Source organism: Sturnira hondurensis, unplaced genomic scaffold (genome assembly GCF_014824575.4).
Source record: "Sturnira hondurensis isolate 20B ecotype Veracruz unplaced genomic scaffold, ASM1482457v3 Scaffold0001304, whole genome shotgun sequence".
In the NCBI taxonomy this organism is placed as follows: Eukaryota; Metazoa; Chordata; class Mammalia; order Chiroptera; family Phyllostomidae; genus Sturnira; species Sturnira hondurensis.
This window is the reverse complement of record NW_028073935.1, coordinates 2,970,047-2,997,571: the sequence shown is the minus strand read 5'-3', so window position 1 is coordinate 2,997,571 and position 27,525 is coordinate 2,970,047. Positions and strand designations below refer to the sequence as shown.

The window sequence follows — 27,525 nt, the reverse complement described above, 5'->3', positions numbered from 1 at the left end:
CAGTAACATTGCTGTGCTAGCCCATACATATTGTAGCCTGAGGCAAAGGAAAAATCAATATTACTCATTTATTTTTAAAATTTTAATTTCATTCATCGTGGATTTTTCTCATCAGCTTTGATCTATAAAAATACCACCTGTCTTTTTTAAAAACAGTTTTATTGAGATGAATTGACATACTCATACAGTTCACTGTTTAAAGTATGCAACATCACCATAATCAATTTTATAATTATTTTTGTCACTTCAGAAAGAAACCCTTTATCTGTTACTTCCTTTTCCCACTTGCCTCCCGTTGCTTTGTGTTCTAGACATTTCATATGAAAAGAATTATTTAATACAAGGATTTTTGTGACCTTTTTCACTTAACACAATGTTTTTAAGGTTTATTCATGTTGTAACCTTAGTACCTCATTCCTTTTTATGGTGAATAATATTTCATTGTATGACTATATCACATTTTGTTTATCCATTTTTCAGTTGATGGACTTAGAGTTGTTTCTATCTTCTGACTATTATCATGTTGCTATAGCAAACATTTATGTAGAACTTTTTTTTTTTTTTAGATTTTATTTTTTTATTTATTTATCTTTAGAGGGGAAGGAGAGAGGGAGAGAAACATCAATGTATGGTTGCCTTTTGTGCGTCCCCTGCTGGTAGTTAGCCTGCAAGGAACTGGCCGGCAACCCAAGCATGTGCCCTGACTGGGAATCGAACCGCGATCGTCTGGTTCGCAGGCCCGCGCTCAACCCACTGAGCTACGCCAGCCAGGGCTTATGTAGAACTTTTTGTGTGACTGTGTTTTTATTTCTCTTGGGTATGTTTCTAGATGTGGAGTTGCTAGATCATATGATAACTCTACTTAAGTGTTTGAGGAACTGCCAAACTTTTTTTACGGTGGCTGCACCATTTTATATTCCCATCAGTGTATGAAGGTTCTGGTTTCTCCATATCCTTCCCAATTCTTCTTATTAACTGGCTTTTTGATACTGACATTTTAGGTGGTGTGAAGTGGTATCTTATTGTAGTTTTGATTTGTGTTTCTGTTATGAGTAATGATGTTGAGTGTCTTTTTATGTGCTTATTGACCATTTGTATATCTTCCTTGGAGAAATGTCCATTCAGAGCCTTCATTTTCTAATTGGGCTTTGTGTCTTTTTTATTACTGAGTTGCAAGAGTTTTTAAAAATAGTTTAGATACAAGTAACTTACTTGATGACTGATTTGCATATATTTGTATTTTGTGACTTGTCTTTTCATAAGGTGTCCTTTAAAGCATTAGTTTTTCATTTGAAACCCAATTTATCCATCCTTTTGTTGCTTATGCTTTTAGTGACATCTCTAATAGTTTTTTGACATATCCAAAGTCATAAAGATTTACCCCTCTGTTTTAAGAATTTCACAGACTGAGGTCTTTGATCCATTTTGGTTAATTTTTATGTATACATTGAGATAAGAGTCTAATTTCATTCTTTTGCTTATGACCATTCAGTTGTGTGATTGGAAGGTCTTAGTACCCTATTTAAAGATCAGTTGACCTAAAGGGGCAATAAATGGTAATTGAAGGAGACCTGACTGAGTGGTCAACACACAATACAGTATGCAAATGATGTATTATAGAATTGTGCACCTGAAACCTATATAACTTTATTAACTAATATCACCCCAATAAATTCAATAAAATTAAAATAAATAAAATTTAAGTTTGGATGGTAAAAAAACCAGTTGACAGTAGGGTGCATGGGTTTATTTCTGGGCTTTCAATTCTAATCTATTTATATCTTTGTCTATCCTTGTGCCATAGTGCCTTGAATAAATTTTGATATTAGGGAGTGTGAGTCTCACATTTCTCCCAGACTGTTTTGTTTATTCTGGATTCCTTGTAATTACATATGTATTTTAGAATCAACTTGCCAGTTTCTGCCAAGAAGTTAGCTGAGATTTTGATAGGGATTGCACTGAATCTGTAGATGAGTTTGGAGCATATTATTGTGTTGACAGTATGAGGTCCCTTGATCCATAAAATGGGATGTCTTTTTATTTAGGTTTTTAATTTTTTTCATCAATGTCCATTCAGAGCCTTCATTTTGTAGTTTTCAATGTGCAAATGTTACATTTCTTTGTTAAAGTTATTCCTGTTATTTTCTTTAATGCTTAGTTAAGTAGAAATGTTTTATGAATTTTATATTCAAATTGTTCCCAAACATTTTTCTTATTATGAATTCTAATTTACTTCATTGTGATACTGAGGTTTGTTTTATAGCCTACTATATGATCCATCTAGAGGATGTTCCATATGTACTTAAGAAGGTCATATATTCTGTCTTTGAAACTAAAGTGTGTCTCCTGTGATCAACATATAGTTGTATCAGTTTTTTTAATCCAGTCTCTGTCTCCTGATTGGCTTGTTTAGTCCAATCATGTAATGTTATTGATAGAATTCAAGTGTGCCATTTTAGTTTGTTTTCTATGTTTCATGTCTTTTTGTTGTTCCTCTGTTCTTTCTTTACATGTTTTCTTTGTCAGTAAGTGAATATTTTATAATACAGAATTAAAATTTTTTTGAGGTCAAATTTCTTTTTTATCATTGCAAAATAAGAGATTCTTTAGATAAATTAGAGTAATTCAACTTAGTTTTTGAATGTTTTAATAGACAAATCAGTTCATACCATTGTGCTTTTTGGAATACTTAGGTTTGAGGTGATCACTAATTGTGGTTTTGATTTGCATTTCCCTAATGACTACTGATGCTCAGTGCCTTTTCTTGTATCTGTTGGCCATTTGTATCTTCTTTAGAAAAATATCTGTTCAATTCCTCTGTCCACCTTTTAATCAGATTGTTTTTTCCTGTTGTGTTATGTGAGTTGCTTATTTATTTTGGTAATGAACACCTTATTGGATAATATGATTTGCAAATATTTTCTTCCATTCATTAGGTTGCCTTTTTATTTTGTTGATAATTTCCTTTGCTGTGCAGAAGCTTTTTTTTTTTTATCTTTAGAGGGGAAGGGAAGGGGAGAGAAGGAGAGAAATACAAATGTATGGTTGCCTTTCCTGAGGCCCCTGCTGGGAACCGGCCTGCAACCCAGGCATGTGCCCTGATTAGAAATCAAACCGTGATCATGTGGTTCGCAGGCCCGCGCTCAATCCACTGAGCCACACCAGCCAGGTGTGCAGAAGCTTTTTAGTTTGATGTAGTCACAGTTATTTATTGCTTTTATTGCCTTTGCTTTGTGTTTTTAATCCAAAAAAAATCATGCCAAGACTTTGTCAAGGAGCTTACTCCTATATTTTCTTCTAGGAGTTTTGTAGTTTTAGGTCCTAAATTTGAGTTTTTGATCCATATTGAGTTGATATTTGTGTATGTGGTTGTCCAGTTTTCCCAACACCATTTATTCAAGAGACTGTACTATTTTTGCCTCCTTTGTCATTATTAATTAAACATATATGCATGGGTTTTTTTCTGGGCTGTTTTATTTCATTGATCTTTGTGTCTGTTTTTATGCTACTATCATACTGTTTTCATTATTACAGCTATGTAATATCATTCGAAATCAGGAAGTCTGATGCCTTCAATTTTGTTCTTCTTAAGATTGCTTTGGCTATTTGTTTTTTTCTGTGGCTTCATGCAAATTTTAAGATTATTTTTGTGAAAAAATTCCATTGGAATTTTGATAGGGATTGCATTGAATCTACAGGTTCCTTGGTAGTTATGGACATTTTAACATTTAACAATATTAGTTCTTCCAGTCCATGAGCATGAATATCTTTCTATTTATGTCTTAAATTTTTTTCATCCATGTTATATAGTTTTCAGTATACAGATCTTTTACCTCCTTGGTTAAATTTATTCAATTTCTCTTTCCTATTGCTGTTAGTATATAGAAACAACTGCTTTTTTGTGTATTGATTTTATATCCTGCAACTGGACCGAATTTAGTAGTTCTAATAGTTTTTTGGTACTGTCTTTAGGGTTTTCTAATATGTCATACACAAATGGTGACAGTTTTACTTCTTTTTGATTTGAAAGTCTTACTATGTTGAAGTATGTTCCCTCTGTATCCACTTTGTTGAGGGTTTTTATCACGTGTGGTTGTTTAACTTTGTCAAATGCTTTTTCTGCATCTGTTGAGATGATCATAGGATTTTTATGTTTCATTTTATTGATGTACTGTGTCACATTGATTTTGTGGAAGCTGAATCATCCTTGCATCCCTGGAGTAAATCCCATTAGATTATGATGTAGATTCTTTAAATGTACTGTTGAATTAGATTTGCTGGTATTTTGTTGAGGATTTTTTGCACCTATGTTCATCAGCAATGTTAGCTTATAATTTTCTTGTTATGTCCTTGTATGGTTTTGGTATTAGGATAATGTTGGCCTTATAAAATGAGTTTGGATGTATTCCTTTCTCTTCAGTTTTTTGAAAGAGTTTGAAAAGAATTGGTGTTAATTCTTTAAATGTTTAAATTCATTTAAAGAAATGAATTCTTTAAATTCACCAATGAAGTCATCTGTTCCTGGTCTTTTCTTGTTGGAAGGTTTTTGATAACTGATTGAATGTCTTTGCCAGTTATCAGTCTGTTCAGATTTTCTGTTTCTTCATGATTCAGTCTTGGTAGGTTATATGTTTCTAAGAATTTATTCATTTGTTCTGTGTTGTCCAATTTGTTGGAGTATAATTGTTTTTTGTGTGTTTTTTTGCCTTTTAAAAGTTTTTAATTGTCAAGTGGAGTATAATTGTTCTTAATCTCTTACAGTTCTTTGTATTTGTGCGGTATCAGTTGTAATATCTTCTCTTTTGTTTATGATTTTATTTGAGTCTTCTCTCTTTTTCTCTTGATTTATTAGTTTTTTTGTCTATATTTTGTTTATTTCTGCCCTGATCTTTGTTATTTCCTTCCTTTTACTACTTTGGGCTTCCCCCCTCATTCATTAAGGAGTAAAGTTAGGTTGTTTGAGGTCTTTCCTTTTTCTTGATGTAGGTATTTATTGCTGTAACCTTCCCTGTTAAAACTGCTTTTGTTGCATCCATATATTTTGATGTGTTGTATTTTCATGTTCATATGCCCAAGATATGTTTTCATTTCTTTTTTTGCCCACTGGTTGTTTTATAGCATCATCTAGCTATTGTTGAAAATGGAGTCTAAGTCCCCTGCTATTATTGTATTGTTGTCATATTTCTCTTTTCAGGTCTTTTAATATTTGCTCTCTATATTTAGGTGCTCTGATATTGGATACATAAATATTTATAAATGTTTATTAAACTTTGTTGGATTAACTCCTTTATCATTATGTATTGATCTTTTGTCACTTAGTATATATTATGGCTTAAAGTCTATTTTGTCTGATATAAATATAACTATTCTTACTTTCTTCTGGTTTCCATTTGTATGGAACATCTCTTTCTATCCCTTCACTTTTAGTCTGTGTGTCCTTAAAGCTGAAGTGGAGTCTCTTGTAGGCAGCATTGAGATGGGTCTTGTTTTTTTATCCATTCAGCCACTGAATATCTTTTGATGTGAGAATTTAGTCCATTTACATTTATAATAATTATTGATAGGTATGGGCTTAATATTGCTATTTTGTTTATTGTTTTCTGGCTACTTTGTAATTCCTTTGTTCATTCTTTTGATGTCTTCATTTGTGAATTCATGGTTTTCTGTAGTGGTAAGCTTAGATTCCTTTCTTTTTACTTTTAGTGTATTTATTCAACATTTTTGTTTTGTGTATTACAATGAGGTTTACATGACACATATTTATACATCTGCTGTTAAGCTAACTTCTTTATTTTAAATTTCTGTTGAACTTTTCTCCCAACTATATTTTATTTATTTTTCTTTTTTCTTTTTTCAATTGTTTTCAAGGACAGTTGCTTCCATTTTCTTCCCGCAACTCCCCCTCCCCACCCCACCTCCACCCTCAATCCTAACTCCCTTTGGCCTTGTCCATGTGTCCTTTATACCTGTTCCTTGATCATCTTTCCCCTTTTTCCTCAGATATGCCCTCATGACTCCCCTCCGGTTACTGCCAGTTATTTATTTCAATGTCTCTGGTTATTTGTTTTGTTGATTAGGTTCCACTTATAGGTAAGATCAGTGGTATTTGTCTTTCGCTGCATGGTTTATTTCACTTAGCATAATGCTCTCTAGATCCATCCATGCTGTTGTGAAAGGTAGGAGCTCCTCCTGTCTGCTGCATAGTATTCCATCATGTGAATGTACCACAGTTTTTTGATCTGCTCATTTACTAATGGGCACTTAGGTTGCTTCCAGCATTTGGCTATTGTAAATTGTGCTGCTATGAACATTGGAGTGCATACGTTCTTTTGAATTGATATTTCAGGATTCTTAGGGTATAATCCCAGGAGTGGAATTGTCAGGTAAAATGGCAGTTTCATTTTTAGTTTTCTGAGGAAATTCCATTCTGTTTTCCACAGTGACTTCACCAGTCTGCATTCCCACCAACAGTGCTCTAGGGTTGCCTTTTCTCCACAACCTCTCCAGCACTTGTGGTTTGTTGCTTTGTTTACAAAGCAACAAATGGCCATTTGTTGCTTGTGGCCATTCTGACCGGTGTGAAGTGGTATGCCCTTGTGGTTTTAAATTGCATCTCTCTGATGGTTAGTGATGCTGAGGATCTTTTTATGTCTCTGGGTCCTCTGTATGTCCTCCTTGGAGAAATGTCTGTTCAAGTCCTTTGCCCATTTTTAAAAGTATATTTTATTGATTATGCTACTACAGTTTTCCTAATTTTCCTACTTTATCCCCCCTGCACCCCGAACCCTCCAGTGTTCCTCCTCCTTAATTCATATCCATGGTCCAAAGAACATACAAGTTCTTTGACTTCTCTGTTTCCTACACCATTCATTACCTCTACCCATCTGTCTTATGTCTGCCAATTATGCTTCTTATTCCCTGCACCTTCTCCCCCTGTTCTTGCCCTGCTGCTCCCCACTGAAAACCTTCCATGTGATGTCCATTTCTTTGATTCTGTTCTGTTGTAGTTGTTTGCTTAGCTTCTGTCTTTGTTGTTTTTTTTTCTTTTAGGTTTAGTTGTTGATAGTTGTGAGTTTGTTGTCATTTTATTGTTCATATTTTTTATCTTTCTTTTTTTAGATAAGTTCCTTTAACATTTCATATAATGGGGGCTTAGTGATGATGAACTCCTTTAACTTGACATGTCTGAACTTGACATATCTGGGAAGCACTTAATCTGTACTTCTATTCTAAATGATAACTTTGCTGGATAGAGTAATTTTGGATCTTTGCCTTTCATGACTTGGAATACTTCTTCCCAGCCCCTTCTTGCCTCCAAGGTTTCTTTTGGGAAATGAGCTGATAATCTTATGGGCACTCCTTTTTTCTTGCTGCTTTTAAGATTCTATCTTTTATCTTGGGTAACTTAATGATGATGTGCCTTAGTATGTTCCTCTTTGGGTTCAATTTCTTTGAGACTCTCTGGGCTTCCTAAACATCCTGGAAATCTGTTTCTTTGTCAAATTGGGGAAGTTCTTCATTATTCAAATAAATTTTCAGTTTGTTGCTCTTCCTCTTCCCCTTTGGTGCCCCTATAATTCTTTTTAAAAAAAAAAAGACTTTATTTATTTATTTTTAGAGAGAGGGGAAGGGAGAGAGAAACATCAATGTGTGGTTGCCTCTCATGTGGCCCTCACTGGGGACTTGGCCCACGACCCAGGCATATACCCTGACTGGGAATCAAACCTGCGACACTTCGGTTCGCAGCCTGCACTCAGTCCACTGAGCTACACCAGCCAGGCCTGCACCCCTGTAATTCTTATGTTAGAGAGTTTAAAGTTGTCCCAGGGTTCCCTAAGGCTCTTCATGTTTTTGAATTCTTGATTCTTCACTCTGTTCTGGTTGGATGTTTATTTCTTCGTTTTGTTCCATATTGTTGATTTGAGTCCCAGTTTCCTTCCCTTCACTGTTGGTTCCCTATATATTTTGCTTTATTTTACTTTGGTTAGTCTTCATTTGTTCCTTCATTTTGCCAGCCAAGCTCCATCATTTCTATGAACATCCTTATTACCAGTATTTTGAGCTCTGCATCAGATAGGTTGGTTATCTTCTCATTGCATAGCTCTTTTTCTGAAGTTTTGATCTGTTCTTTCATTTGGGCCATATTTCTTGGTGTCAGTGCACCTCTTATGTTGTAATGGGGTGGGGCCTTAGGTATTCACTGGGGGAGGCAACCCTCTTTGCTGTGTTGTGGTGCTGGATATGGGGGAAGGGACAGAGAAGGAACAGTGCTGCTCACTCAATCCCCTCTAGCCCCACTTTCCAATGAACTCTGTGAGACTGGGAGTTTCTCCTGCTATATCATTCCCTGCCATAGTTTACACCTATATTTGAGTCTTTAGTTTCCTGTTCGGCCACCCTCCCTTGTCTTCAGTCCTCTTCAGCTGGCCCTGCCTTGTCCATGTGTTCCACTGCCTTGCTATGTGTGCCCTTTCCTTTCAGCTGGCCACCCACTGGTCTCCTTTGCCTTCTTTGTCAAATATTAATTGACCATTCAGTGGGTCAGTTAATATGTGTCTTGCTGCCTATATCTTTCTCGAAGTCCTTCAAGATTTTCCTTATGTATTTGGCTGCTCCTATGTTGGGTACATATATATTTATAATGTTTATGTCTTCCTGATGGATTCTTCCCTTGATTATTATGAAGTGTTCTTCTGGATCTCTTTTTATGGCCTTTGTTTTGAAGTCTGTTTTGTCTGATATGAGTATTGCTACCCTGTCTTTTTTTTTTTTCCTGTCCATGTGCTTGGACTATTTTTTCCCCAACCCTTCACTTTCGGTCTTTGTATGTCTTTTGTTCTGAGGTGGGTGTCTTGTAGGCAGCATATGTGGGCATCATGTTTTCTTATCCATTCAACTACCCTGTGTCTTTTGATTGGAGCATTTACTCCATTTACAGTTAAGGTTGTTATTGACAGGTACTTATTCATTGTCATTTTACCCCCTTTGTACCTGTGTTCCTCTCTCTCACTCTTTTTCTTCCTTTTCTTAAAGCAGTTCCTTTAGCATATTGAGATCTGTGAGATTCAGTGGTGCAATCAATCTCCTTGATCTCCTGAACTTAATGCTCTTGGGATGCCCTTTATGCCGTTTATTTTGGCTCTCTGAATGTAATTGGATTTTGATTTTTGTTGTGTTGTTCTTTGGTTCGTCCTTCCCTCTAGCTGGTTGACTGAGGGTCACGCTGCCCTCCATGACTTCTGTGCTGTTGTGCAGGTACTTCCAGAACATAACCACAAGGCCCAGGAAACAAACCCACATCGGCAAAAATAACTTTCCCCCCACCCAGCAATCCCACTATCAAAATCAAATGTACCAGTATTAATAAGGGGTAAAGAGATTAAGAAAGAATTACAAGAAAGGAGAGAAATAAACTATAATATAAAATCTAGTGACTTAATATGCACAAAGTTGATAGACAAGAAATGGATGTAAAAAGTTATGCTGGGCAGAAAAGATCACAAATCATGGAGAAGATCACAGTGGATTTCATCTCAGTAGCCTCTGGCATTTACCACTGTTTTCTTTCTGGGTCCGCATTTGTTGATGTCAGATGTTGACCCCGTCTGACCTTAGGCAGCCTATTGTGAGAATGCTAGGGATCTATGTCTGTGGCTGTGTCCTTCAGATGTTAATCTAGTCATTGTGTACTCAGCAGTTAGGCTTAAGCAACAGGGCCAGGGTAGAGTCCCTGGTGGGGTTGGGGCTATCGTTTCCCCTCAGTCTGCTGTTCTTGCTCAGGAGAGTGGTCTGCTTGAGCAGGATGGCTGCTGCTATATGGGTGATGACTCAGCACTGGGATTCTGTCATCTACACTCTCCCCAAAGCTTCTGTCCCCAGTGTCTCCTCAGGTGTCTCTAGCCCATTCTGTCCCCCTGCCCCCAACCCTTTGCTGTAGCCCAGGGCAAGTGGCTGCAAATGAAAATTTGTTGTTGGTCCTTTAAATAGCTCTTTGAATCTCCAGCCATCTGTCTCTGGATGAGAGCAACCCTGCCACTTTTTGCTGCTGGTTGTTCTTTTGGGGCTCTGATGCTCTAGACTGGGGATCCCAGCTTAGGGTTTAGACCCCACATTTCTCAGGGGGATCCAACTGGTTGCTTAATTATCCCTCCAACGTTGCTACCTGTGGGTCCCCAGCCAGCCTTCTCGAGTTCCCACTGCACTCCTTACCAGTCAGGCTGTGCTAAGACTAATTCTTCTGTCTGTCTGAGGTTATCAGTCTTCTCTGTTGCTATTGTTCAATTGTTTGTTCCCTGTGATTTCTCCACAATTTAGTTTTAATTCCAGACTGGTCCTGGGAGAAGGTTAACGTGGCTTCCACTCACTCCTCCGCCATGTTGCCAACAATTTAACTTCTAACACATAAACATTTACATTTTTATTTTATTCCCCTCCCCATGTTATATTTTTATGTCACACTTTACAGTTTTTCCCTGTGTGTATCCATTAATAAATTACTTTTAATACTTTTGTACATTTTAATATCTTTAATAATATTTTCACTATATTTTTTAGTTTTTTTAAGTGGCTGCTGTAGAGTTTACCACGTATATCTTAACCAGAATCAACTTCAGATTTATAGTAGCTTAGTTCCCAGTGGCATATAAAAGTGGTACTTTTATGTAGCTTTCTTTTTTCTTTTTATAATACTGTTGTTATACATATTACATCTGTTAATGTTACAAATCCAACACAGGCCCATCTGTACAGTATATACATATTCCTTGGTGCGATTGCTATTTGAATCAGTTAAAAATAAAAAAGAAAATATACATTTATACTCTCTTTTATAATTACATAATTACCTTTACTACTGCTCATTGTTTTTTCACGAGTTCAGATTACCATCTCAAGTCATGTGCTTTTAGCCTGAAGAACTTTATTTCTTATATGGTGGGTCTGCTAGACAAATTTTTTCACTTTTCGATTATCTGAGAAAGTTTTCTTATGTTTTTTATTTAATATTATTTTTGAAAGATGGTTTTGTTTGATACAGTATTCTTGGTTTACAGTTTTTTTCTTTGAGCATTTTAAATATTTTATTCCACTGTTTCAAAATTTTATCAACAAGCTAATCCGGTCAAATTCTGGCTCCTTTGACAGAATACTTTCTGAGGTCTGTATTTGATATTTGTTTTGACCCCCAGGATGGTTCTTTCCAGCTGTCTTATTCTCTGCTTCTCTCCTGCAAACTAGCTCTATACAAGAACCTTTGTAGAAACGCTTTCCACAAAGGCAGCAGTGAATTTCCTTGAATCTCCTTCCAAATGCCTTCCACCGCATCTTCCAGTATTCTTGAAAATGTCTTAGCCTGAAATTCCCCAGGCTTGGTTACAAATGTAGTCAGTTTCTTTGGGGAGATTCTAAGAGCTTTTTTACTGCCCTCTTTTTGTCCAGGAAAAATCTTTGAGCCTGACCTCTTGAACTGGTGGTGAGGGGACTATGGGAAACTTCTGAGTGAAACCCAGATATATAAGCTGAGCTCTCAGTGGGTCTTAGGGGGTGGATAGCATCCTGCAGTGCTCTTGGCTTACCTCTTGCATGGAACCACTGTCTCATTTGTTGATGCAGAAGTGTTCAGGTATTCTTGGTTTACTGCCCCCAAGGTTGTACAGCCTTCCTTACATTGAAGGCTGAGTGGGAGATTGGATCCCTGCCTCTTGATTGCACTTGACTAGAACTTAGTTTCATAATAGGTAGTGGAGGCGGGATAAGAAATCCTGGTGTCCTCTTCCTGCAGAGCAATCCTTCTACCTGGAAGCTGGAGGAAGAGGGGTACCCTATGTTCCTGGCTGCAGCAGTCTGGAATGGAGTCTCCTGCTGAACTGTAAGGTTGGGAAAGGGAGGAGTAGTCATGGTTCAAACACCAGATTCTTGCTTCCCTTACCAATGCTTGTAGATCTTTTTGGAGAGATACTTCCTTATTTGCTCTTTGCTCACAGAACTATATCCAGAGGCTTACGGTGCTCAAAAAATATTTTAAATGTTTTTAACCGATTTCACTAGGGAGCAGTTCATTGGAACTTTTTAGGCTGTCAGACCAGAAGTCTTTGTTTGGCTTCATTTTTCTCCTTTAATAATTGGTCAAACCTCTCCATATTTCCCAGTTGAAGTCCTAAAAGGACCCAGAATGCTTTATTTGTCTAGTACCATAATCTCTGTTGGGAACTTTGAGTTCTTTCATCTCGTTGGGTCTCCTACCTATGCGTGGATCCTGTTTATGGCCATCTCTAAAAAGAGAGCAACCTAGTGCTGCTGCCCTGAACAAGGCATTGAGAATAAGCTAGTGGTGGGCATTTGGGGGCAGGTGTATAAGTGTCTTGGTTCTGGAGCATTAAGTGAAATGCTAGTAGCATATCTTCTCCAGTCACTGACAGCCAAAATTGGCTCCTCACATTCACAAATGCCCCCTTCAATGAAGTGCCAGAGCTATCCTTAGGTTAAAGACACTAAAATGGACAAATGAGGCATGGTAAGCATAAGAAAGGAAACAAGTACTTGGCAATACAGGGATAAGCCTTCACAAATGAGTCTGAGTCTGTTTTCTATTTCCTTTTTTCTTTTTTATTTACGTATAGTTGGTATATAATCTTATATTGGCTATATTAGTTTATGAGTATAGAGTGATTCAGCATTTTTGTACCTTACAAGATGATCATCTTACTAATTCTAGTAATCATCTGTTACTCTTTAAACCTTTCACAATATTATTGACTGTATTTCACTTACCTTTTTCACCCATACTCCCACTCCTCCCTTCTAGTAACCATCCCTTTTGTCTCTGTTTCAATGAATCTGTTGTAAATTTTGTTTTGTTTTGTTTTTGAGCTGAGTCTTAAAGGGTGAATGTTTTGTAATTAATATTTTGTTATGAATGGTTAACAACATTTATTGAATTTTTACAGGCAGTAGGCTGCTTTATATAAAGCGTGAATGCTATTCCTAGCTTCATCTGATTGAGGACATTGAAGCTTTGAGAAGTTAAGAAAATTTCTGTAGATCATACATTAGAAAGTGGCCAAGCTAGGATTTGAACTTCAGGTCTTTGTAACTCTAAAGTCCTTGTTCTTAACTGTTACATTATGTTGCATAAAGTCCATTCTACCTAGAGAGAGAATGATGGAAGAGGCTTCAAAAAGTGAGTGGTATTGTTCAGTTTTGAGGTATGAAAAGGACAAGGTAGGGAAAAGATGCTGTAGGCAGAAAGAACAGAATTTGTAAAGGCATGGAGATACATAGTGAAATCAACAGTAGTTCCATGTGTCTGGAGTAGAATTTCTAAAGTACAGTCAGAATCACTTGGATTATATATCAAAATGCAGATTATTTGACTCCTTCCACAGATTTACTGGATTAATATCTGGAGATGAGAAGCACAAAAATCTTTGTTTTTCATCAAAGCTCTTCAAATGATTCTTATCTACACCGAAGTTTAGGAACTGCTGCTGTTGGTAAAGTGCGTGGGGTTGATGGTGAGAAAGCAGAAATGAGTCTGGAGCTATAGTCAGGAGTTTGTTTCATCGTTATAAACTCTTAAGCTTTGTGTACAATTTCTTTTTCCAGTACTCCCATTAGGAGTGCTTTGTTTTTGTGTGATTCTGAGGTAACTAACTTTTGACAGACAAAGGACACTCTGGTGTATAGCCTCATTTTATCATCTGAATGCTTATTGTACAGCTGGAGTTTATCAAAGTCAAAGCCTTGCAGCACTCTAGAAGTTACACTAGGTTAAGCATTGTTTAATTGGTGGATTGCTCAGATTCTTTCATAATGCTGATTAAGCTGGTATATATTAACAGACCCTAAGATGATTCCAGATAGATCTTCTGGAACCAACATGCAATGAAATGTGTTTTTGAAAATGCTACTATGACACAGACCCCGGCTCATGGGGTCCATGTTGTGGCTAAAATGAGAAAAATTCACATGGACTACCGAGTCCTATGGAGGAAAAGGGACGGTGTGGCTTCTCTCTCAAGAGGAGAAAAAGCCTTGTCCCTTGCCTTGACAGACTTTTATTGCTTTTCTGGGCACATTACATGATGGTCCTCATTTACTATGCACAGGTTTGCTTTAGATGGTTACCTTTTACAGAAAACAGAGGAGAGGATGCTGCTAATCAGATCACAGAAGGAGGATATTTGCAAATGCAAAGGGAAAAGTGGTTGAACTGGTTACACTCATCCTTGGAAGGTTTAGTGAAATGGATTTTAGGAACTTACTTTAAAGATATGCAGTAAATATTTGCTGCCTCAGTTCAGGGTGAGGGAGTTTTAGCAAATGCAAGTCTCATAGCAATCTAGGTACAATGCAGGCCTGATTCCCCATGGGACAACCTATTCGTGAGCGTGGATCCTGTGCATCTCTGAGTGGAAGCTAGGCCCACACCATGCAGAACAGTCTCCTACACTCCTGTAGCAAGACTAATAGGGAACATACTGTATGGGACAACATTTTAACCAATGATATATGACAAGGGTTTAATCTCCAAAATATATGAAGAATGAATACAACTCAAGCCAGAAAGACAAATAACCCAATTAAGAAGTTGACAAAAGACCTGAATTGACACTTTTCCAAAGAGGACATACAGAGGGTCCATAGACATATGAAAAAATGTTCAACATCAGTAATCATCAGAGAGATTGCAAGTTAAAACTTAGTGAAGCAAGCCCTTTAACAATGTTGCAGTACTGGTTTGGTATTAAACTTCTTTGGCTTTTTCTTGTCTGGGAAGTTCCTTATTTCATCTTTGATTTTAAAAGATAGGCTTGCTGAGTAAAGTAGCTGTGGTTATAGGTCCTTGGTTTTCTAAAACCTCCGTGAGCTATCACCTTTTACCTGTCAAAAGGGCTGCCATCAATAAATCAAACAATAAGTATTGGCAAAGATGTGGAGAAAAGTGAACCCTAGTGTACTGTCAGTGGGAATGCAGTTTGGTGCAGACACTGTGGAAAACAATATGGAGTATCCTTAAAAAATTAAAAATGGGGACTTCTGGCCAAGATGAAAGTGTAGGTAAATACACTTTGCCTCCTTGCACAACCAAAAGAAGGACAACAACAAATTTAAAAACGAAAAACAACCAGAATGGACAGAAAATCAAACCGTATGGAAGTCCAACAACCAAGGAGTTAAAGAAGAAACATTCATTCAGACTGGTAGGAGAGGAGGAGAAGGGCTGCCAGGGTAGACAGGACTTGTGGCAAGGCAGTGGCTGGAGGACGAGGGTGAATTGAGGTGGTGGCTGTCAGAGCAGGTGGTCCTACACTGTGTGCAGATAAACCAGGAGGAACAACTGGAGAGTGAGACAGACTGTGCAACCCAGTGTTCCAGCACGGGGAAATAAAGCCTTAAAACCTCTGGCTGTAAAACCTGTGGGAGTTGCAGTGGCAAAATTAACTGCCAGCGTCACAGGAGAGTTTTTTGGAGAGACCCACGGGGTCCTAGAATGTACACAAACTGCCCCCAACCAGGAATCAGCACCAGAAGGGCCCAGCTTGCTTGTAGATAGCTGGGGAAGTGACTGAAAGCAGGGTGAAGGCTGAGCAAGCAGTGTTGTTCCCTCTTGGACCCCTCCTCCACATACAGTGCCTCAGTGCACCAAAGTGCGTTGCCCCACCCTGGTGAACACCTAAGGCTCTGCCCATTATTATATAACAGGTGTGCCAAAACAAATAAATATGGCCCAAATGAAAGAACAGATCAGAGCTCCAAAAATAGAACTAAGTGATGAAGACATAGCCAACTTATTAGAGTTCAAAACACTGATAATTGATATGATATGATATGATAATTGGGATGCTCACAGAAATGGTTGAGTAGGGTTGCAAAATAGTGGAAGAAGTGAAGGCTATGAAAAGCGAAATAAAGGAAAATGTACAGGGAACCAACAATGATGGGAAGAAAGGAAACTGAGACTCAAATCAACAGTTTGGAGCAGAAGGAAGAAATAAACATTCAACTAGAACAGAATGAAGAAACAAAAATTAAAAAAATGTGTATAGGCTTAGGAATCTCTAGGACAATTTTAAAACCTTACAACATCTGAATCATGGAGGTGCCAGAAGGAGAAGAGGAAGAGCAAGAAATTGGAGCCTTATTTGAAAAAATAATGAAGGAGAGCTTTCCCAATCTGGCAAAGGAAATCGATTTTCAGGAAGTCCAGGAAGCTGAGAGTTCCAAAGAAGTTGGACCCAAGGAAGCACACACCAAGGCACATCATAATTACATTACCCAAGATTAAAAAATAAGTAGAGAATTTTAAAAGAAGCAAGAGAAATAGAGTTACTTACAAAGGAGAACCCATAAAACTATCGACTGATTTCTCAAAAGAAACTTTGTAGGAAGAGGGGATTGGCAAGAAGTACTCAAAGTGATGAAAAGCAAGGATCTACATCCAAGATTACTCTATCCAGCAAAGCTATCATTTAGAATGGGAGGGCAGATAAAGTACTTCCCAAATAAGGTCAAGTTAAAGGAGTTCATTATCACTAAGCTCTTATTATATGAGATGTTAAGGGGACTCATTTAAGAAAAAGATTATCAAAACTATGAAGAGTAAAATGACAACAAACTCAGAACTATCAACAACTGAACCTAAAACAAACAAACAAAAACCCAAACAACAAACAACTAGAACAGGAACAGAATCACAGAAATGGGAATCACATGGAGGGTTATCAATAGGGAGAGGTGGGAGGGAGAATGGGGGAAATTTAGGTACTGTTAATAAGAAGCACAAATGGTAGGTACAGAATAGACAGGGAGAGGTTAAGAATAGTATAGGAAATGGAGAAGCCAAAGTGTTTATATGTATAACCCATGGACACAAACTAAGGGGAGTATTGGTTGTGGGTAGAAAGATGCTGGGTGGAGGGGAATAAAGGGGAGAAAAAAAGTGGAACAACTAATGGCATAATCAGTAAAATATATTAAAAACAAAAAAAGTTAAAAATAGAACTTCCATTGACCCAGCGTTCCCACTTCTAAGAATATGCTCCAAGGATCCTAAAATACCAATACAAAAATATATATATGCATCCCTGTGTTTAAAGCAGTGCTATTTACAATAACCAAGATTTGGAAACAGCCGAAGTTCCCATCTATAGATGAGTGGATAAAAAAGGCATGGTACATTTACACAATGGAATATTACACAGCAGTGAAAAAGAGGAAGCGCTTACATTTTGCAACATTGTGGATAGAACTGGAGAACATTATGCTAATAAATTAAGCCAGTCAGTGAAAGAAAAACACCACACGATTCACTTACATGTGGAATCTAATAAACACAATAAAATAAGGAACAAAAGAGTGACAGAAGCTTAAATACATAAAGCAGACTGACAGCTGCCAGAAAGGGGGCAGCAGGATGGGATGAAAGTTGGTTAAGGGATTAACCAAAGAACATTTATGCACAGCCCATGTACATGGACAACAGTATGGGGATCGGCTTTGGGAGGGAGGAGGGTGCAGTTGGGTGGTAGTGGAGAGAGAGAAGAGGCAGGGAAAACTGATAGCATAAACAATAAAAATAAAATTTAAAAAAGGAAAATGCTCCTATAGACATTTTCTCATGGAATCTACTGTGTAATTTGGATTATTTATTTAATTTTTAGTGGTAGGTTAGCATGCAAGTTCTACAGTTTTGAATTGACTCTGTATTTACAAGTGTTCTGAGTTGTTTTTTTTTCTTTACAAGGATTTGTACCTGACATATACTAATTTGAAATTTACAAGTTGATGTTTGCTTTAAGACAGTTTATTATTTACATTGTAATTTTAAAATGTCAGTTATCTCTCTGTGTGATTGTGGCCCTGGTCCATTAGGGAGGGGTACTGCAGCATATATTCTGAGATAAGTTACCTGACTGGTCAGTATAGATAACAGTACTTATTTATAACTATAGTGTGAATAAGTGTAAAAGGGGGAGGCGTGATATGTTACAGGTATTTCTAAAGTCTTTAAGGACCCTCAAGAGTGCTCAGTTTCTCTTACAGTTACAGTTAGGGGATTTTCACATTATTAAGAAAATGATACTTAAATGGCAGTTTCTACTATTGAGTTACTTATTGTATTCATGCCTGGCTTAATTTAAAAAACTGCATTTTGGATTTTTTTAAGTTGGCATTTAAACTAATTTCAGTATAAAACCAGTCTTAAAAGTTCAAATATTGTTTTGATAACTTGTGAGCTTATATAATTTCTAATGTGCTCTTTTCCCAGATCTTGTGATAACATTCATTACCTAAGTGCGTTCTCTAATTGAATTTATCAGATAGCTAGCACTTTCTTACTGCAGTAATTTTTTCTTGTTTTTTTTTTAAATTGTCACCTGAGGATATCTTTATTGATTTGAGAGAGAGAGAGAGAGAGAGAGAGACATCGATGCAAGAGAAACATTAATCAATTGCCTCCCATATGTATCCCAAAGGAGGATCAAACTTGCAACCTAGGCATGTGTCCTGACCAGGAAAGGAATTGAGCCCACATCCTTTTGGTGTATGGGGCAACACTCCAGCTAACTGAACTACCTGGCAAGGGTTTACTGCAGTAATTTCTTTCCTCCTCCCACCCCCACCATACCACAAATAATGGAAAGATAATTCAGTTTTTATGAAACTCCTTAAAATTGGTGGGAATTCATAAGTTTTGTAATCATTGTCGTATGTAATATCCTTGTAATCGTTGCTTGTTTTGAAAAGCACACGTCATGTGTTAGGAAATCTGGGGTAGAGTGTAGCAGGTAAATTTTGGGCTGACTGCGCAGTTCATAGTTTCTTTCTATGAAAGTGGGGAGTGGCTCCCAGTGCTGTGCCCCTGCACCCATCAAATCACTGAGTTTCACAGCATCTGAAACTGCTGTGTAGCTAATTAGGTTATCTCTCCTAGGAATTTAAATTTTAGATCCTGGGTAGTGAAATTTAGTGTGATTAAGTGACTCATTCATATGGTGTTCTAGTGAAAAGATCCTTGAATTCTATTTTCTGAGCTCTCTAACTTGTTTTGGAATTCCTACCCCCTCTCAGTCTTTAATCATTAATCCCACTTTGATTCTGGGAAGATTGTTCTTTTTTTTCCCCTGGAGATGATTTCTGTTTTTTGCAACTAAAATAGTCATACACAAAATAAGTTAGAGCTATATGTCATGGGTATGTTGTAGAAAGCATCCAAAATCCAGTTACATTTTCACTTGTGCCTCCTGCTTAATCTGTGTCTCTTTTCCACATCAGTTATCTGCTGGTATCTGTATGTCTTTGCTTTTCAAATCAGTAATCTAGTTAACTTTAATTAGTGCCTGTTAGTTAAAACAGGTAACAGGTTCTGGTTATCACACCCTTTTATACCTCAGTCACTTCCTATATACTTTTAAAATAATTATGCAAACCTTCACAGTAGTGTTAGGATGTATTTGGCTGGCTTCTCATTAAACAGCAGCTGCTGAAGAGGTCAAAGTAGAGATTTTGTGGAAACATGTCATACCATTTATCTTGTCACCGGATTCTCTTAGCATTTAATTTATTTTATAGCACAATTGGTGGGCACATAGACTATTAAAGACTCTGTTCTTTGGCAGTTGATCTGTGGTAAGTTCATGTAATAACAGTCATATATTCTAAGAGGAATATTTAGTTAAGTAGGCTTACTATATTCTATAGACTTAGTAAATTTTTAACACAAATATTTCCACTTTTTAAACTAGAATGTTATCACTATATGATTGAAAATCAAATGCTAAATAGGGAAAAAATCCCTCAGATCCTAAACTATCTTTGTTTGATTAATTTTGTGTATATTTCCTCTGCATTTTAAAGATTGTGTTTATTTATTTTTAGAGAAAGGGAAGGAGAAACAGGGAAAGAACATCAAAGTGTGGTTGCCTCTCACATACTCCCCAATGGGGACCTGGCCTGCCCCCAGTGACCATTTGGTTTACAGGCCAGCATTCAATCCACTGAACCACACCAGCCAGGCCTATTTTCTTTGCATTAAAAAAAAAAAAACAGCTATAAAACATATATACTAAGTTTGTTTATTTTTAGATGACTTCCAAGCAACATTCTGTGTCACTATAGTTAGATGTATCATGTTTTCTCTAAAACTTAAACTTTTCCATCTAGGTTACTATATATATGACCAAGACTGCTCCAAGCCTCAGTTTTCTTACCATGAAAAATACTGTTGTGAAAAGTAAATAATTAATAAGAGAGAGTCTAACATAGTAACTGGTTGTTATTAAGTGCTTAGTAAATACTAATTATACCTCTTCTTGTTTGTTTAGATTCACTTTGGGGAAGATACCTTATATACTTTTTGACCCTTTAAAGTTTTATATATTTTTTCCCTTAAAATCATATTTTAACCTGCCCTGACCATTGTGGCACAGTTGATTGGGCATCATCTGTGAACCAAAGGGGCGCATGCCTAGGTTGTGGATTCAGTCCTTGGTCAGGGTACATACAGGAGGCAAGCAATTGATGGTTCTCTTCCTTCCTCTCTCCCACCTTTCCTCTCTCCTACCTTTCCGCTTTCTCTAAATAAATAAATAAAATCCTAAAAACCTTATTTTAACCCTGCAAAGAAAGCCCTTTAAAAAAATTAGGTACATGTTAGTATTGCTTTGAAAAATATGTTTAGGAGCTAGAGAAAGTTTATAAATATATGTGAGAGAGTTAGGCTTTTTTTGCTTGTTTATTTTTCAAGCTCTGCAAATTATAAGTCTTCTATACAGTAATCATGGGTTATGCTTTACAGATTTGTGTTGGTGAAAGCTGGTTATCTTTTCTCCATTTTAGAATCCAAACCATGTTAACCATTTTATAGATAGATGGCCTTCTATAAAGTGCGATGTTTCTATGTAGATATTGGACAAGAATTCTATATTTAAGTGTGAATATTCCTACATTTTATTTATTTTTTTTTAAGATTTTATTTATTTAGAGAGACGGGAAAGGAGTGAGAAAGAGAGGGAGAAAAACACTGATGTGTGGAGAAAGATACATTGATTGGTTGCCTGTTGCATGCCCCCCACTGGGGAGTCTGGCCTGCAACCCAGGCATGTGACCTGGCTGGGAATCAAACTGGTGACCTTTTGATTTGCAGGCTGGCGCTCAATCCACTGAGCCATACCAGCCAGGACTGTATTCCTACATTTTAAAAAATTGTTGAAAAAAATTAATATTTCACCACCAAACATTTTTTTGTACTTTTCTCATTTTTTTGTCCCTCTATTTTTCAGAATGAGCCTAGCGATCGAGAAGATGGCCTCAACAATAGACATCATGTGACAGACTCTGAGAATGATGACCCCTCAAATCTTAACGCTAGTGATTCTGAAAGTGAGGAGCTTCAAAGGCAAAAGGACAGTGAATCTGAATCTGAAGAACATGCAGAACCTCGTGCAAGTGATTCTGAAAATGAGTGTATCAGTCACCATGGGAGCGAATCTGAGAGTGAGGAGACCAAGAAATTACCTGTTAGTGACTCTGAAAATGAAGAACTTCTTAATGGGCATGCCAGCGACTCTGAAAATGAAGATGTTAGAAAGCAACCTGGCAGTGATTCAGAGATTGAAGAGCTCCCTAAAAGTCCTGCCACTGACTCCGAAGCAGAGGATGCTCTAAAACCTCAAATCAGTGACTCTGAGAGTGAGGTACCTAGAAGGAACCAAGCCAGCGACTCTGAAAATGAGGAGCTTCCCAAACCTCAGATTAGTGATTCTGAAAGTGAGGAGCTTCCTAAACCTCAGATCAGTGACTCGGAAAGTGAGGAGCCTCAGAGGACACAGGCCAGTGACTCTGAAAATGAGGAACTTCCCAAACCCCATATCAGTGACTCAGAAAGTGAGGACCCACCAAGGCACCAAGCCAGTGACTCAGAAAATGAAGAGCTTCCCAAACCCCGTATCAGTGACTCAGAAAGTGAGGACCCAGCAAGGCACCAAGTCAGTGATTCTGAAAATGAGGAGCTTCCCAAACCCCAGATTAGTGATTCAGAGAGCGAGGATCCCCCAAGGAACCAGGCCAGTGATTCAGAAAATGAGCTTCCCAAACCTCAAGTCAGTGACTCTGAGAGTGATTATCTTCAGAAGGGACCAGCCAGTGATTCAGACATTGAGGAGGCCTCCAGACACAAACAGAAGCCAAAATCAGGGGATGACAGTGGTGGGGAGAATAAAGGGGAGGAAACAGAAACGCAGAACAACTCCTTCCATTTAGATAGCCATATAGTCAGGAACAGGTTTCGCAGTTCTGACAGTGAGGAGGATGAACGCAAAAGGCCAAAAATTGACAGCGATGAAGATGAAGAAAGAGAGAGGGAGGAGGAGAAAGTAGCAAAGCGAAAAGCTGCTGTACTTTCTGATAGTGAAGAAGAGAAAGCATGTAAGGAACTATTTTGGGCTGTTTATTCATAGCTTTATTTAACATCTAAGCTTATAACTAAAGCATTGCCTTTTTCTGGGCGGTTAGATATATATTCTCTCATTCAACTAGAATTTCTGAAGTATCACCAGGATACTGGTTTCCCTGATTTTCATGAACTCGTCTTAATACTAAATTTCTATTCAGTTGTTCTAACAGCATTTGTTAAATTCGGATGGCCTCAAAATGATAAACTCAAATTTCAATGGAAATATGAAAGATTTAGTAGTTTTACTGGAAAGGGTAAAAATTCAAAGAAATACGTTTATATGGAAACATATAACCAGAGTTACCAAGTGTAACCAGAGTTAGCTGTGGGACTCTTAAGACAGCTTATTGGACATCCGGCCAAAATGGAGGTGTAGCTGGAAACACTGCCCCCTCCCACTACTAAATTTAAAGACAGCAAAGTTTTAGAAACAAAAACACAGCCAAAACAGTGAAAGTTGAAATGTACGGAAGTCCGACAGCAATAAACCACTCATCTAGACGGGTAAGAGGGGCGGAGCAGTGTCCCAGTCAGGTTGTTCAATCCGACTGACCCAGGAGTGGAGGCGGAGGTGGTTGGTGGATCCCAGGTGTGGAGTGGTGATGGGCGGAACCAGTGAGGGCGCAGGGCGGCTGTCTGACTGCAGTCACACATTTGCGAGCAGATAAACCAAGCGGAGTGAACAGTGAGACAGGCTGCTCAGGCCAGGGCCCCAGTGGCGGAAATTAGAGCCTGAAAGCACCAACTGGAAAGACTTTCTTGGTGTCGAGGGGCTGAACTCCCAGGCTTACAGAGAGTTCAGTGGAGAGACCCACAGGATCCTGGAGAGTACACAGGCCCACGCACCTGGGAACCGGCACCACAGGGGCCTAATTTGCTTGTGGGAAGCCGCGGAGGGGACAGAAATCTGAGAGAGAGCTAAGTGGAGCAAAGCGCCATTTTTTCCCCCTCTCTGACCCCACCCCCACATACAGCATCACAACCCAGCAACTGGGCTGCCCTGCCCTGGTGAACACCTAAGGCTCCGCCCCTCATACATAACAGATGCAAACAGACCAAACATTATGACTCAAGAAGAGCTCAAAGCCCCAGAGCCAATACTTGTAAGCGACCAAGAGATAACCAACCTCTCAGATGCACAGTTCAAAATACCGGTGATCAGGATGCTCACAGAATTGGTTGATTTTAGCCATAAATTAGAGGAACATATGAAGGCTAAACTGATTGAAATGAAGGGAAATGCACAAGAAACCAATAGTGATGGAAAGGAAACTGGGACTCAAATCAAGGGAGTGGACCAGAAGGAAGAAAGAAACAACCAAACAGAAAAGAAGGAAGAAATAAGAATTCAACAAAATGAGAGGCTTAGGAATCTCCAGGACATCTTTAAACATTCCAACATCCGAATTATAGGGGTACCAGAAGGGGAAGAAGAACAGCCATGAGTGGAAAACTTACTTGAACAAATAATAAAGGAGAACTTCCCTAGTCTGGCAAAGGAAATAAACTTCCAGGAAATCCAGGAAGCTCAGAGAGTCCCAAAGAAGTTGGACCCAAGAAGGAACACACCAAGGCACATCATAATTACATTAGCCAAGACTAAAATGAAGCAGAGAATCCTAGAAGCAGCAAGAGATAAGGGGACAGTCACCTACAAAGGAGTGCCCATCAGACTGTCAGTGGATTTCTCAAAAGAGACCTTCCAGGCAAGAAGGGGCTGGAAAGAAGTATTCCAAGTCATGAAATCCAAAGACCTATATCCAAGATTGCTCTATCCATAAAAGTTTTCATTTAGAATGGAAGGGCAGATAAAGTGCTTCTCAGATAAGGTGAAATTCAAGGAGTTCATCATGACCAAGCCCTTATTATATGAAATGTTAAACGGAGTTATCTAAGTAAAAGAAGATGAAAAATATGAATAGTAAAGTGACAAACTTACAGTAATTAACAACCACACCTAAAACAAAAGCAAACTAAGAGGACAGAACGGGAGCAGAAACATAGAAATGGAGATGACTTGGAGGGTTAGCAACAGGAGTGGGAGGAGGAGAAGTGGGGAGAAGGTACAGAGAATAGTATAGACGGTAGGTAGAAAATAGATGGGGAAGGCAGGAATACTGTGGGAAGTACAGAATCTAAAGAACTTGTGACACGTGGACATGAACAAAAAGGGGGAATGGTGGGGGAGAGGAGTGCAGGGTGGAGGGGAGTGAAGGGGGAATGGGATAACTGTAATGGCATAATCAATAAAATATATATTTTTTAAAAAGACAGCTTATGCCCTAGATGCCATCAGACACTGACTGAGCTCAGGTTGTGCACACCTCTTTATTTAGAGAGACTATATGTGCAGAGTATTTTAGTCTTTGCTGCTTGATTACTTTGTGAAACATCTTTTTGGAAAAGACACATTCCTTTATAACCTGATAGTTGTTACAGGAAAGTGAAAAAGAGCACCACACATGTCCTAGTTTACTAAGCGAGATGGAAAGTTCCAAACTGACCAGCAATGATCAAGGAACATGAGGATTCCATAAAAGAATGTCCAGCCTTTTTAACTCTGCTGATACTAAGCAGCAATAGAAGGCATACAAATATGTGCATCAGTCTTATCTTATTTTTTCTTCCCCAAAAGGAAAGGTAGCTGTTTAGATGTTTTGGTTCTTTTTAACTTTTAAGTTTATTTCAAATGAAAATCACACAGTTACACAACTTCTTAGAATTATATCTTTGCTAGTTTGCATTAAAAAATAGGGGCTTATAGAATTTTACACCTGAAGCCTATATAATTTTATTAACCCATATCATCCCAATACAGTTAAAAAAACAAACAAGGACTGATGAACAACACTAAGTCAAAGGTTTCAAGTCAGTAATTACCTTGCTGCTATTTTAAAAAATATATTGATTATGCTGTTACAGTTATCCCATTCCACCCCTTCACTCTCCTCTGCCCCGAACACACCCTCCCACCCACATTTCCCCCCTTCAGTTCATGTCCATGGGTCGTACCTGTAAGTTCTTTGGCTTCTACATTTCCTGTACTATTCTTACCCTCCCTCTTTCTATTTTCTACCTACCATCTATGCTACTTATTCTCTGTACCTTTTCCCCCTCTCTCCACCTCCCACTCCCCTGCTGATAACCCTCCATGTGATCTCCATTTCTATGGTTCTGTTCCTGTTCTAGTTGCTTTCTTAGTTTGCTTTTGTTTTTGTTTTAGGTGTGCTTGTTAATAATTGTGTGTTTGCTGTCATTTTACTGTTCATATTTTTATCTTTTTCTTATATAAATCTCTTTAATATTTCATATAATAAGGGCTTGGTGATGATGAACTCCTTTAACTTGATCTTATCAGCGCTTTATCTGCCCTTCCATTCTAAATGAAAGCTTTGCTGGATAGAGCAATCTTGGATTTGGTCCTTGTCTTTCATGACTTGGAATACTTCTTTTCAACCCCTTCTTGCCTTGTAAGGTCTCTTGAGAAATCCGCTGACGGTCTGATGGGAACTCTTTTGTAGGTGACTGTCCCCTTATCTCTTGCTGCTTCTAGGATTCTCTGCTTCATTTTAATCTTGGGTAATGTAATTATGATGTGCCTTGGTGTGTTCCTTCTTGGGTCCAACTTCTTTGGGACTCTGAGCTTCTTGGACTTCCTTGAAGTCTATTTCCTTTGCCAGATTGGGGAAGTTCTTCATTATTTTTTAGGTAAGTTTTCACTTTCTTGCTCTTCCTCTTTCTGGCACCCCTATAATTCGAATGTTGGAATGTTTAAAGGTGTCCTGGAGGCTCCTAAGCCTCTCGTCATTTTTTTCAATTCTTGTTTCTTCCTTCTTTTCTGTTTGGTTCTTTTTTTCTTCCTTCTGGTCCACTCCCTTGATTTGAGTCCCAGTTTCCTTCCCATCACTATTGGTTCCCTGTAGATTTTCCTTTATTTCACTTAGCATAGCCTTCATGTTTTCATCTAACTTGCGACCAAATTCAACCAATTCTGTGAGCATCCTGATTACCAGTGTTTTTTTATAAAGTTTTTTTTTAAGATTTTATCTATTTATCTCCAGAGGGGAAGAGAAGGAGAGAAATATCAATGTATGGTTGCCTCCTGTGAGTCCCCTGCTGGGAACTGCCCTGCAACCCAGGCATGTGCCCCAACTGGGAATTGAACCACAGTCATGTGTTTCGCAGGCCTGTGCTCAGTCCACTGAGCTACATCAGCCAGGGCCTGGTTACCAGTGTTTTGAACTGTGCATCATAGGTTGGCTATCTTTTCATTGCTTAATTGTATTTTTTCCTGGAGCTTTGATCTGTTCTTCCATTTGGGCCATTTTTTTTTCTTGACACATGTTACGTAGTGAAAGGTGGAGCCTTAGGTGTTCACCCAGGTAGGGTAACCCATGTTGCTGCATTGTGACGCTGTATGTGGGGCAGGGGTCTGAGAGGGAACAGAGGTGCTTGCTTTGCTCTCTGTTGGATTTCAGTCCCTTCTGCCACTTCCTACTAGCAAATTAGGCCTTTCTGGTGCTGATTCCCATGTAGGTGAGTTTGTGTACATTCTAGGACCTTGTGGGTCCCTCCAGCAAACTCTCTTGTGAGGCTGGGAGTGTTTCCTGCTGCCACCTCAACCCCTACAGGTGTTTTCCAGCAGTGGTTTGAGCATTTATTTCCCTGGTTTATTTCTCTCCTGCTACCCGGTTATTTGTCCTGGTTTATCTGTGAGTGAATGTGGGACCATTCAGTCCCCAGTTCTCTGCCTCACTTGAACCACCAGCTGCCTTCATACCCGCCCCGGCCCTCCATGCTGCAAGTCCTCTCTGCCCAGCTGCCCAACTCCACCCCTCCTACTAGTCTGGTTGTATGTGTCTTCTTTAACTCCTTGGTTGTTGGACTTCCATACAGTTCAGTTTTCTGACAGTTATGGTGGTTCTTTGTTTTTTAAATTTTTGTCCTTTGGTTCTGTGAGGAGGCACAACATGTCTACCTATGCCTCCATCTTGGCTGGAACTCTTGCTGTTGAGGTATTGATGCCCATTTTCATGTTGATGGTTTCATTCTGCATATTTTGGCCACTTTTT

General features: G+C 38.4%; 1 protein-coding gene across 1 annotated transcript in view; it reads left to right on the top strand.

The window, feature by feature from the left end:
- The window catches only part of IWS1 (interacts with SUPT6H, CTD assembly factor 1), a 71,703-nt gene that overhangs the window by 7,237 nt on the left and 36,941 nt on the right, over positions 1-27,525 (top strand). The window contains exon 3 of the mRNA XM_037070880.1: positions 21,282-22,425. Within this exon, the coding sequence (XP_036926775.1) occupies positions 21,282-22,425 (1,144 nt within the window). The remainder of the gene's footprint in view (positions 1-21,281; positions 22,426-27,525) is intronic.